We start from the raw sequence: 13,978 nt of genomic DNA, 5'->3' as shown, positions 1-13,978 counted from the left end.
GAATGATGTTTCGATTGCGTAAATGATAATTTTTTTCGAAATATACGATCTATGTTTCGGATAATTCAATCGCTACCCTAAATGTGAAACACACGTGTAAACAGCAATTGATCCTTAGATTTTCGTAACAAAGTTTTAAAGGAAAAAAATCGATGCACTTTCTAAAGAATGAAATTCTTGTTTTTCCGCCATTTACTAAAAAAGGAAGTTCAGCCTAAAAATCTGTATTTAAGGATTTACACCCAGATTTTGGACATCGATTGAGAAGCTTCAGCTTCGCACCCACAGCTGAATATAATATTGAATATAATTACATTGCTGTTTGAAAAATCGGTCATGAACAAATTTATGAATTAATCTTGGTGACTATGTCCGTAAAAAATTTAGCACCCAAGCAAATATTTGGCAAGTATACATTTGTGTAGGCACACACAAAAATGCACCCGCATCAAACTTCGTTTCGTAGCCATATCCGAGTCGAATTCTTCTCATTTTTTTTTCTCACAGGAGCATATAGTTGAATATGAGTTCGGATGACAAATATTTTAATAGTGCACAATAACTTATCATTTTTTTAGTCTGTAGAATAATTGCGTTTTCGTTCGAGATCATCCAATAGTTTTCATTCTCTACATGTATATCCTGAATTTGAATTCGCACCAAAGATCATCTCTATCTCCGTCTTGCAATGATCATGTAAAGTACGGGAGAAAGGCAGTACCCTATAAATGCCTCATAACCTAACTTTTCAGTGAAATTTAGAAATGTGTTGTATTTTATATTTTCAGCTACCATTTTACATGTCACTTAAATTATCTTCCATACAACATATTTTCAATTCGAATAAAATGTTCATACATAAAAATTTTGAGTAGTCATGAAGCGTTTTCAGTGTCGTGCATGTGCCTATATCAATGTAGGTAAATCGAATTCACAGCGTCTGGAATATAATAATTAATATGAAAAGCACCTATAATTATTATTAATTTTCCAGTAAACAAAACACGCTTATATATGAATCGATCGTGCCACTTACAGTTAGGGAATCCGATTGTAATTTTCGCCCCGACGTTTTGAGATTTCACGGCGGAATTTTGAAATTGGACAGATCATTCGGCTGAAAATAACGCTGTCTGATAAAATCGTATTTTCCCCTAAATTTTCGTGAATAAACGTTTTATCGCGGGAGAGATCAAAACTTTCTTACTCGAGAATACACACGCGTAATACATCTCCCTTCGCAGAGTTGAACGAAAAAAAAGAATAAAGAGGAGGAGGGAATTGAGGGAAAAAACAAACCCAAAACACTTATACCACTACTACGCCACTGTCATATATTAAAAAATTCTCTCCTTTCTCGCTTTGCGCGCACATTGCAACTTGCAACTGAAAACAACAAATCGAGACAATTCTGTGCAGTCTTCGCTCGTCTTTATATCGAATATTTTATTTCTATTTCTCACGTTTACTCTACCGTGCAGCTACACCGAAATAAAACATAATGTGTCGGTGACATGGCGTCAAAATTTCGCGCTAGACGAAAAGTTGTGTTTTCAAAAATACAAAACGGTGTAAACAAAGTGTGACCAGATGAAGATGAAACGCTCGAAACTTGACGTGATAAATGCGACTGTCGAATCATATTTGAAGCGACGGCGTTATCAAGTAAGCACAAAAATGCGAGGTTTTTCTATTTTACAAATTGAAAAAACTTTCCGGTATAACTTGATCGGGAAGAGAAAAAATTATGAGAAAATTTACGAACTTTCGTGACATAACCTCAATCCAAATCATTCTTTTTTTACGGGGCGATTTCTGCGTTTTTATTGTTGTTGCTTTGTTTTCGTTTTCGAAAGTTATTTTACTTTTTGCTTTGCAGGACGGCGATTTGTATCACAAAAGTGATAGAATCGGCTGTCGAACGAGCGAGGAAATGACATTAAATGCAACAGCCGAATGCGGCACATCGCGTGACAATTCCATCGTCTTTAGCGCTATTATAAATGACGTTGCAGCTGCTGATCAAGCTTATCAGAGGTTCGTAATTTTATTTAAATTTTATAAATATTCAGAATAAACACATTCATGTATCTTTTTTGCTTATTTACTTTAATTGTGTTCAGATATTACGAATACATAATTATACAGTGAATCAATAGCGATGGTTTTCTAGTTGAAAAAAAAAGGATTCATTTTGAAATATCCCAAACGATAATTGTTCAGTATATGTGGCTGACTATGAGCTCCAAATTGCGATTGAAAAAAAGCTTCTAAATTTTCTTTGATTCTATGATTTGAATAAAAGAATCGAGTAGCACGATAAATCTTTATAAATTGAACAAATTTAGATCTTTTTAAACACGCTCATCAATAAATACATGTTTTTATTATTTTCAATAATTAAAATTTTTCTATTCGCAGATTGAAAAACTGGATCAACAATATAGTAAATGAGAAAATGAGATTAGAATTAATGGGTCTTCTATATCCTGTTTTTTGTCATCTTTATCTGGAGATGCTACATGCCGGCAATAGACAAGCAGCTCTACAATTTCTGAAATGTCATCAGAGCGATTTTCTTAGCGATACTGAAAGGGATTTTCTGGAGGAGTTGTCAAGCGTATTTTCCATACATGACATAGAACTGAGGCCACTGGTTAATGCCTTCAGAACTAGAAAGTACAAAGTTGATATGTCCGACGAGTCTCATGTTTGTCTACAGAAATTTCTTACTAAACACGGACATATCATAATAATGCAGGTAATTATTGAAGTTGCACAGTTTTAGTCATCAAAAAAGAAATAAATTCCTTTTGAATATCTTCAAAATGCACAAATTGATTCTCAATGCAAAACTTTCTACACGCAGAGAATTAAAAAAAAATAAGATATCGATGGAATAATGTGTTTCGTGTTTTGTTCTGATAATGCATATTCTGATAGCGCGTAATACAATGAAGTTGCCTAGCCTAGATGCTCTTCTATGATCTTGCTTTGACAATTATTTTATGATTATCAACGTTTTTATTTCAGGTAATAAATATTCACCTGACGATAATTAGAAAAATAGTCGACATGAACTCAATGGACGAGGAAACTGGTGACAGAAGTCAAAAGAACGAAATCAGTATAAACGGTCACGTCGAACAAGCTTGCGGTACAGGGGTAGATCGCGAAATGCGTGAATTGCAAGAAGCAATACGATTGATACGCAACAACGCTCATCAACCCCTAAGAATAATGACTATAAACAACGCCGTCGAAAAGTAAATATAATCATGACTTTTAAGGCACTGGACACATGCTTGAATATACATATGCCGTACATCGAAATTTTAATTGCCGACTCGCATATCTATGGCAATTACTTCAATTGTGAATCGGAATATTGATGATGCTGAAATCCGTACCTTCAGCAAAGTACACATTTTTTTTGTCAAACAAATAAGGAAAAGCAATAACTGCTCGTATCTGTTAATGATTCAATTTGATGAATCTGATAAAAATTGAATTTTTTTCCGGAAAGTACGATATTTATCACAGTATAGGACATTAAATTACTTTCCAACGATCTGAAATTCTATGCCTCGAGATGTTGTGTACCGCATTCACAAAACTTGCACTTACAATCTAAGAGAATGGTTAAAAAATAATAGTCTGCTGAATTTTCACAAAGATCTCATATTAAAAAAATGCACGATTGAAATTCTCTCAAGTGAAAAAATTTTAAATGTGAATATGTTTTTATAGTGCGAGTTGCGGAAGAATAACACCGAGTATGGACAAATTAGCTTCAGGATTTAGTACAGCAGAGATAAGACTTTGGGGTATCGGCGACACGGTATTGATGATGCCGAAAAGTCGGCAATCTTTGGTAACTTTCGCTTGTGATGCAGCTTCTACGAGCAGATCGTCCGAACCCAACATAGACATGTCAGTGAAATTTTAAGAGACGCGGTCTCGGCTCGAAGCCAAGCATTAAAAGAAATAGCTTGTCCGAGCCCAGCCATACTCTCACGTGCTCGAATATGACGGTTGTCGAGCATTCTAATTTTTTTATCATGTACAGAATAGTATTGAAGTGAAATAATTTCAATAATTTTTTTTATTTTTCACAGAGAAGAAGCGGGGGCTGTAGTATTACGTGGACACACAGACGTCGTTCACGATTTGAGATTCGTCTCCGAATCGGAAATCCTTCTTTCGGTTTCAAGTGACAAAGATATGAGGGCGTGGCGGTTAAATGATTATTCTTGCGCAGCTATATACAAGTACGAGGAATTATTTACTAGTCAATAAGTAACGTGATTCTTGCTGATTTCCAAGTTAGAAAAACTTGGAAACTTTCGAATTTATCTTAGCATACAAGAAATTCAATGTATGATCGAAAATTCAGTTTGCCATATTGAATTAAATAGTGAAGAGTGGCATTCGTAAACCTTCCTGTAAAACTGCACATAGGTCAGGAACAAAGGTAATCCGAGGTATAAAGTGATTTTTTTCTTTACAGTGGTCACAACTATCCAATATGGTGTATGGACACGAGTGTATTTAATTTATATATAGCAACCGGTTCTCATGACAGAACCGCCAAGCTCTGGTCGCTCGATCGAAAGTTCCCATTGAGAATATTTGCTGGACATTTTTTAGACGTTAACGTGAGTAATATGTCACACTCTGTGCACTCCTCGTGCCGATAACCGTACGATAATATGAAAACAAATGTTTTTTTCAGTGTATAAAATTTCATCCAAACGCACGATACTTGGCGACTGGTTCGGCGGACAAAACTATCAGGTTGTGGAATAAAGATGATGGTAGCCTCTTGAGACTTTACGTAGGAGCTCAATCGGCTATTTACAGTTTGGTTTTCAGTCCCGATGGGAAATATCTCGCAACAGCCGGTAAGCTCACTTATTTTGTTTGTTGGCTAAAAGTTTTTTGTGCAAAAAATGTGAAATAATGTGTTGTAAAATTTATGAAAATGTTTAATTTATCTCACCAGGGGACGACAAGTGTATATCGATATGGGATTTGGCTACTGATGCATTGTTAACGGAACTTAAAGGCCATCAGGACACTGTTATGAATTTGGATTGGAGTGCGGATGGGCAATACATAGCAAGCGCTAGTATGGACGGTGTCGTTCGTCTCTGGTCAACTCAGGAACACATTAGCAGCAGCAGTGGGTAAGTATCGAATACCTGAATTATTTATCGTTAGACAGAATTTTATTGGATTTTAATGGATAAATTTGATCATTTTCAGTGGGTCGAACAACTCAGCTGTCGAAGTTAATAGTCCTCAAATATACTCAACAAATTGCTCAAGTATCCTCTCACTACAATATTACCGCAAGAACAATTCTCTCGTATGCATAGGCACAATATGAGAAAAATTGCCAGTACCTACCGAAAAAGATAACAGTTTTCCTCACGATGAGCCTCGAACGAGTATATACAAAGAACCATGGAAGTTTTTGGAACGATCGTATTTTATTGTTTCTCTTTTCATGGGACATTCGCGAAATAGAGTGCCAAATTACGGGAAATGAACAAAACAAAATATATTGTAAAAGAGGTACTGAAAAAAGTTGAATCGTTTTCCGTGTGGTTCGTATCACAAGGATAATTGAATTGTGAAAAAAACCATTTTTTTCAAAATCACCATTTGAAAAAACCTTTCAAGTTTCGATGAAAAAAAGAAAAGCTCAGAAATGAACTACATTCGGCTTGGATTTAGGTTTGTCACCGTTTTTATTATCTTTCCAAACCCAAACAAATTTACAATGCTTCTTCTTTCTATTACGTATTTCATTGAAGCATACATTAATTATAACTCGCCTTGAAAATATTTTGTGCCTCTAGGAAATATTCCAAATTTTTGTTAATCTGTTTATTCCCGTTGCCCGTGTCCCACCGAATAAAACTAAAAGACTCTTGCACACGAAATTCTTTGATTATATAATTATACTTTATGGCTGTACAAAATTTTGGAAGCCACTGCCACAAATATTAGCTTAAAATGAACTGCTTACTTGAAACGTCTCGAATCTTCCTATTGTTTGTAGAACAGGAAACTAATGATGAAGTGGCGTTGGAAGATCCACAAGTAAAAAACAGAACATGTACACAAATGCGTAATGTCACAAATAATAGATCCCTACATAAAAATGTTAAATGTCATGAATAATTCATTCGTCTTCGTAAACGTTGCTGAAAGAAAAAAAAACGAAAGAAAAGAATAACGAACCCACTATTGCTAAAACTGCATACTAATAGTTCGGGTAGTGATGAATCCAAACTATCATGCTGGCTGTGGAAAAGCATAGTATTCTTCCCTATTTTCTCATTAATTTGGGTACGCGAAGAGAGACTTCATAGGGAAGGAAGACTTCGAATAGAACTTGAATGATGTTAAAAATTTTAATTATTTGTCTGAGTACGAAGCGATGAACTCTGAAATAAATTAGTAGTTGGATCCCTTCTTTGTAATGTTTCGACTCAAAATTGAACTAAAATTGTCAGCGATAACAGAGTAACAAAAAAAGTACTCTGAGGCAATGGAATTTGATGCTCGAATTTTGACAAATACTACAGTATCAATTGGCAATAATTTATAGGAAAAAATAATGAAGAAAATGAATAACGATCGTCGCACTAAATTTTGTCTGCGAATACGATTTCAATTTAGCAGTAACCAATGTTTTTTAGCTAAATTAATATAGTTTTATTTATCCTGAAACGTAAAAGGTACATCGGACACGAATTTCGGCGAAAATGGATCCACTCTCGTATTGCATAACATGATATTAATGGTGGTAATGATATTTGTTTTTCTTTAATGCTGAATCTACCTCATTACCTAAGATCGTGTGTAATATTCTTCCATACACTTAAGTGAATATGATTTTTGCACTAAAAGTTACAAAGGGATAGGTGTTTTAGTAATGTACTCGTCAGGATTGTATACGAAAATGTATTGATTGTATGTCGATCCTTTTGCCGCTGTATACATATGGGATTGAAGAAAAAAAATGGACCTATAATCTGATGAGATGAGCAGAATAATGCAGAGGATTGAACTAAATATCAGTAATAAGGGAATACGAATAAAGATTTGATTTTTTCAAGCCTTAATGTAATCGATCGAAATTACAATAGTGGTACAAAATACTTTTTTTTTTTTTTAATAACACTCAGTAAATTTACTGAATACGAACGAGCGAAAAACGTTGTTTTACTTTTGCATTCAATTAAAATCTCATCAATTGATAAAAATGATCAATTTTGATTAGAAGAAAATACGATTGGGGGATAATAATCCTCACGAGTCATTCTCACTGTTTATTTTATATTTTATTAAATAATCCAATGCAAAGAACAAAATACTTTAAGCATATTCAACGGATAATGGGTCAACAAATGTTTTGTTCGTTTTGTTTGTTGTACTGTTAAGTGAAAATATAGCGATAAAAGAGGAATGGAAGTTGTATTCACATACCCAATATTTCATGTAATGTTATTGATGCTCAAACGAAAATTAATTTCGTTAAATTTTCTTGGCACGAACAATTTCGAGACAGACATAATACATGTATTGTAAATTTCAACTGGTCATAATCCAGTAAAGTGAGAAGTAATCGAATGGCATTATCGTCATTTGACGCTTTTTGACAAACAATCTTCCAAATATGTATAAATTGATTTACATGCATTACGTAATTGAGAAACGAAAAAAGAAAAACATAAAAGACAAACATCAATATCACTCTTTTTCACGATTCGATTCATACGAAGCAAATGTGGGGAAGTTCAGACGGAAGAAAAGTAATATAAAAAAAATCACGTCTAGACATTGTACACATCTTTAAGCATGGAAAGTTTGTTTCCATGGCTTGGATATTGGATATTAAAACTATCGCTTGTATCGGGATTTTATCAGTTGTAACGCCTTCGCCATAAGTGGTGCCTTGTTCTTCTTCCCATTGTTTGAAGCTGGAATAGAAAAATGCAGCGCAGTTAAGAATACAAAAAATGAAAAATGGACTGACTTCCGTCAGGGCAACGTTACAAAAGTTTGTTCAGAAATTTACACGCGAAAATTTGCCAACACAAAGGTTCTCGTGAGTAAACCCATGATTTTTGAACTAATTAAATGGAAAAAGATGAATTGATACTTGACGTGAGAAACTAATACAGAAGTGTGGTACGAAAAAAAATGAGTGTAGGAATCGTTTTGAATTTGCAAATTAAAAAATTTGACAGAAGAAAAAATGGCTCATTTTAAAGCGAACGTATTTTTTCCCTCATCGTATGAAAGTATACATTTTTCAATGGAAATATATTGCACGAATTGATTTCCAAAACTTAATCTTTAGCGAAACATTTATAAATACTTACGAGCTGTTTTCATACGTGACATTGGCGGCGGAGGTACAGCAATATTTGTCGCAGAGGTGCTGCTACCGCTAAGTATCAATTTTTTTTTCAAGTCTGACGACGAAGTTGATGACTTGGCGGTACCATATTTTGCTTGGTTGCGTAGTACGTTACGCGGAGGTTTTACAATATTGTCGACATAAGCCAGTTTCGTTGATCTAACTGGCACAGATTTGTCGATCGACTCTTTTATATTTGCAGTGAGAGCTTTCAATTTAACTTCCCTCTCGTCACGGCAGCGCTAGAACAAATGATTAATATGTAAACTTCCAATTGCAATTAAAAAATAAAACATCATAAATTGCACGCTCTTATTTTATGACGCTGAAGCTTGCAACGTTGGAGTCCAACGAAATGAATAAAAAAAAGCCTCCAATAATTCCAATAATTCTCCAATTTCGTTCCCTGCCGAATTTGCAATTCGTAGTTTTTCAACTTGCACTGATACTTCGTGAAATAAAAAATTGGCCAATTACAAATCTTTTTTTCTTTCATTTCGTTAAACTCCAACGTTGCAAACTTCAGCGTCGTTATTTTTGCAGCTTTCAAATGAAACAATCGAGTCACGTATTTCGTGGTTGAACTCAGTTTCTATTCCGAAAATAATCATTTTTTCGAGTCAATTTTTTTACCATGTACATGTCGCGCCAACTTTCCATTTCTTCTCGTCGCTTTTCGCGGAATTCTCGGTTACAATGGAATTGCCACAGAGAATCGGTATCTTCGATCAAATATGGATTATAATTTTCCAATGTGAATAGTTGATCGGGCATCGCACGTTCCAGTACCGGCTTCAAAATGTCGTATGGAATGCCACCGGTAAAACCGAGAGCTGAAAATAAAATGAAAGTTCACATTACACTCAACGAGGCTCTCTTGTAGGACGTTTCAAAAAATAATGTCACTAACTCACCGTCCATATGCTGAATAAGAACACGGATACAAACTTCGCAGAGTGAGGGTACGGTCGTATAGCCAGACTTATTTCCGGAATATACTTTTGTTCTAAAAAAACATCATTTGTGGGCTTGATTTAAATATAATCTGACTGAGATGATGGAAAGAACGTGGTTAAAATTTCCTTCATTCGATCATTAATAAGAGATTCAAATAATTTTCTCCAATTACCTTTGGCCCTTTGTATAGATAACGTCACTCAGAGCTTTGTCTTCATCTTGTTTACGATGAATAGGATTGATGTAATGAGCAGGCAGTGGTTTGTAATTGGGGCTTATTTCTGGCAATGTTGAAGCCAAATCGACGTTTAGTGGTTCTAGCTTAATATTTGGAGCTAATAACGATAATGCCTAAAAAATATAAATTATATTAATCAATGCAAAAAAAGGAAGGATATACTTGAAAAAAATGGAGAATTATCAAATTTTTTGAGAATTTTCAGTTTCAAGGTGATTTTACTTGAGAATCGTTGCTGGTTGGAAACTCCGATTTAACTTTAACGGTACTTCTACTGCTCGAAGGCATCGACGACGACGACGACGACGACGAAGTGCCTGGTTCTGTTTTAATAGTTTTGATCATTGGTGATGTTGGGGAAACAGGATTTTTCTTTCGAGATGATGGACGATCTTGACACATGCCGAGTGCCTCTGCAAAACTCGCACCTGCAAAAATCGAGAAATTTTATTTTCTGGTTCATCATTGTAAGGTAGTAAATTTGTGTTTTGAGATTTAGGCTCAAGTATTGAATATTAAAATTATGTATTCGTATTAATTTGACGATGAAAACGTACCCGAGTTACAATCGATACCATCGTCTTCGCTAATCTTTTTCTTTTTAATTTTTTTGTCCATGGGCTCTTTGAATTGTTCCCTCGAATCTTTGCCACTAGTGTCGGATTTATCATCTTTCTTGTTTTTCGAAGATCTTCGAACGTCATCCTTGTCTTTGCTACTGTGATCCTTAGAACTAGAGGAACTTTTGGTCTGACTTTTCAATTTAGACGAAGATTCTTTGTTTTGATTACGAGTTGTATCGTCTTTTCGTTTCTCGTTTTTGCGATGTCCTGAAATTTCACCGTCGGCCTTTGATCTTTCGCGTTTATCATTGTCGCGTTTTAATTTTTCAGAGGTACTTGATGAATATTTATCAGTATTATCGCGATTCTTTGATTTCGAGGATTTTTCAGAATTTTGAGAATTTCTATAATCAACGCTTCTACGTTCACCGAATGATGGTGAATCGAGAATTTCACGTTTTATTTTTTTTTTCAATACACTATCGTCAGAGTCAGAGTTGAAGCAAGTGTCAGGTTGATTCCTACCAGATTCATTATCCGAATCTCTTGAAATTATTTGGGTTGGTCTGTCGTCGTCGTCGTCGTCTATACTGTCATGACCCTCGTTGCACACACGGTCCGTATCGTCCGGCGATTCCAAACTTATCCTTTTCTTGCTGGATTCTTTCTCGTTCAAGGAAGCATCCAATTTTCGTTTTCTTTGTGAATCATGACTTTTTGATCGGTCTTTGCTCGTTCCGCTGTGATTACCACTGCCGCTGGTGCTTGAAACTTTACTCGAATTTTTACGCTCCTCTTCTGTTTTTATTTTTGTATTCGCGCTGCTTGTCGTTGCAGAGCTACGACTCGATCCTTCCTCCCTCGAAGACTCGTGTTTGCCTAGTTCATTTTTCGATTCTTTCGTACTTTTCGAACTTTTCTCCTCACTCTTCACCTTTTTCCTGTCTATTCCGTTTTTCGAAGTTTTATGTCTCTCGTCGCTCTCTCTCGATGTTTTTGTCTCGTTTTCACGCGATTTTGAGTTTTCTGCTGACGTGGTCTTCATACTGTGACGAGATTCGTGCTTTTCGCTATGTCGACTTTTCTCTCCAGACTCAGCGCTCCTATGTCTGTAAAATCATTTTTCACTCAATATAAATGTTATATTTTTTCAATGGTGCTATTTTCTTTTCTAATTTCTACATCCTCGAGGGACAATTCACCAATTTTTCAGACTAATTTACAATCATTCGACTAGAATTTGATTCAATTTTATTTTATTAACTGGCATATAAATTGGTAAATCAACTACATATTTAGAAAAAATCACGTTCATTTTTTATTCCAATAAATAAAAAAGTATGTGTGCATCCAATCGTATGTACTTTGAAGCCAGGGAATAAAAGAAATGAGGAAATAATAACACAGACGAATCATGCATTTAACAACTAACAGGGAGAATTATAAAAAAAAAAGATATATTCGCTAATAACTTAACAAGTTTTTCAGAAAATACAGAAATTTAATGATGAACAGCATCAACATTCCTTTCGTAAGTTACTTAAATATTAGAAAAAAAACAAGCTACCTAGAAATGGAAAAATATTGAGTAGGCAAAATCACTAACTATAATTCTAAGTGTCATAATTAAATTCACTACGAAGCTCAATTCGTAATTGTAGAACGAAAATTGGGTTTGTACTTTGAGGAATTTCTGGAAGATTGATTCTTGTTATTTTTTTCAGGTTTCGGCGAATTCGAATGATCGCTGTAGCCCTCGGGTGCATCAGGTACACACGCCTCGTCCTCGTCGTCGCAATCACTCGTGTCTTCATCGACCACCATCGTCTTCCACTTGGCAACTAGAGCTTTAGCCGCATCTCCGATACTACCGTCGTACTTTCTCAAAGCGTTCACTGTTCTGCCAACTCCAGTTTCCTGGAGATGCTGAACAGTTACTGGCAATCGGTAGAGTTTTTCTATGCAGTGAAGAGTCTGTAGATGAAAATTAATTATTGCTAAATCGCTTGGGATTACCAGACATGTTGCATTGCTTAGATTTAACAGAAACAATGAATAAAAAAGCAAGAACATGACTTGCTTAATGCTAATTTCATTAATCATTAAAAAATTGTTTCGGCAACAAAGAGATCGTAACTTATCTCTAGACATTTAATGCTTATACCGCTATCAGATTTTATTTATTTAGAAATTCTGTAATGGATACCCATCTGACATTTGTAACAGATGTTATAACTGTATTTTATAATTATTCAAATTAAGGCCGTGTGTCACATTTGGAAAAGAAACTACGGCTATTTCAATGATGGCTTATTTGTATGTTTAGGAATGAATTATACAGCTCAAAAATCATGAAGAGATAAATGAATGTTAGTAAACTAGTTGATTTCATTAGAGGTTATATTGCTCATTTCTCTAATAGTTCCCAATGGTCGTGATTTTTTTCGTTTGTCCCGCATCAAGCAATACATAGCCTAGTAATTACTGCCGTTCGCTATTAACCTCGAATGCGATTGTATTTTTTGATTTTACACACCCTGCTTCCGTCGTCGGTGCATCTTTCTAGACTTCGTTGATAATGCTGAATCTTATCCACAACGGACATATTGGCAATTGCCAGCTGTTAAGAATGGTTGAGAGGAGAGATGGACGAACACTTCTGTTAAAAATATGCTGTAGTTAGGTGCCTACCAGAAAAAAGAGAGGAGGAGAGAGTACAAGAGAGGGGAGGTTTTTTGGTACGAACAGAATGGTTAGGACGCATGAACAGGAAGAAAAAAATTCACGAAACAAAGCACTCCCAGATTTATTATTCTATTAAGAAAATAATAAAGTGTAATTGTATTTTACGTAAAAAAAATCACAATGAGACACTCGCGTTTAGCTTATTTCGCACGTTTCCATATTATCCTCTCAATTGGACTTGCTTGACACACATTTATATACATATACAGTATAGACAATAAAAAATATAAAGGTATATGTACACAACTTTGCAAAAAAATTCTTTTTATTCGGCAGAACTGGAATGACGTTGATTTCGCGTTATTCACACATGATCATCTGTTCAGTCTTCGGATGTGTGAGTGCGGATAATTTTCTGTTACAGCCAAGATCGAAAAAATATTTGTAAATTCGTTAAATACACAATCTTCTAATAAATTATTATTACACGTTAAACGAGATAAGAACTCAACGAACGTAAAAAATGTGAAAAATTATGGAATCATTCACTTGTGCAAACATGTCTATTTCAGGTGAAATTCGTTTTTTTCTGTTTCCATAATTTAAAGTTCCCGCGTTTTCCACCATGCTTTTTAAACCGAACGTGATGACATCTATAATTCTAAATGTTCACAATTTTCGCCCGGTGCAGCAGCATCCATCACATCTGCAATTTTTGACCGTCTTCGGGAAATATATAAATTACTTAAAATTCGAGAAGAATCGACTGATGTAACATAAAATATTTTTTTCATATTTTGCTTATGAACGGGCATCCGAAAAACCTCTGATCTTTATTCGGATTTTTATGTTTGATTTTTCTTTTGAACTTATTTGGGAAAAGTCAAGGAAAAGTGTCGAATTTGATCCGCCATTACCAGGCCGAAATAACTCAGTCAAATTCACGGAGGTATGAAATAGAGTAAAACAAAAAGGTCGTATCGGCAGGGCAGAGATATCGACACCGCATAACTTTTCTCGATTCCTTCCAACCAATATCTATATATCTCTCAATCTCTCTGCTGATGAACAATCTCAACTTTATGGCCGTTTTCT

The 13,978-nt window shown here is 35.0% G+C and overlaps 2 protein-coding genes across 2 annotated transcripts; one reads left to right on the top strand and one right to left on the bottom strand.

Moving 5' to 3' along the window:
- The first annotated feature begins 1,024 nt into the window (after positions 1 to 1,024).
- Positions 1,025 to 7,483, top strand: LOC122405955 (will decrease acetylation). Its single transcript, XM_043411090.1, has 10 exons — positions 1,025 to 1,665; positions 1,880 to 2,037; positions 2,422 to 2,761; positions 3,034 to 3,266; positions 3,751 to 3,933; positions 4,119 to 4,271; positions 4,511 to 4,658; positions 4,736 to 4,904; positions 5,006 to 5,189; positions 5,269 to 7,483. Exons 1-10 carry the CDS (start codon positions 1,591 to 1,593, stop codon positions 5,390 to 5,392), a joined length of 1,767 nt encoding a protein of 588 aa, XP_043267025.1. The 5' UTR covers positions 1,025 to 1,590; the 3' UTR covers positions 5,393 to 7,483.
- On the bottom strand, positions 7,340 to 13,257 carry LOC122405816 (transcription elongation factor B polypeptide 3-like). The gene is made up of 9 exons (XM_043410846.1): positions 12,735 to 13,257; positions 11,880 to 12,172; positions 10,193 to 11,307; positions 9,858 to 10,063; positions 9,570 to 9,748; positions 9,355 to 9,446; positions 9,074 to 9,273; positions 8,403 to 8,682; positions 7,340 to 7,997 (listed from the first exon to the last, which is right to left on the bottom strand). Exons 1-9 carry the CDS (start codon positions 12,801 to 12,803, stop codon positions 7,918 to 7,920), a joined length of 2,514 nt encoding a protein of 837 aa, XP_043266781.1. The 5' UTR covers positions 12,804 to 13,257; the 3' UTR covers positions 7,340 to 7,917.
- Positions 13,258 to 13,978: the final 721 nt, after the last annotated feature.

The sequence above is a fragment of the Venturia canescens genome, chromosome 1 (assembly GCF_019457755.1).
Source record: "Venturia canescens isolate UGA chromosome 1, ASM1945775v1, whole genome shotgun sequence".
In the NCBI taxonomy this organism is placed as follows: Eukaryota; Metazoa; Arthropoda; class Insecta; order Hymenoptera; family Ichneumonidae; genus Venturia; species Venturia canescens.
This window is presented reverse-complemented; position numbering and strand designations above follow the sequence as displayed.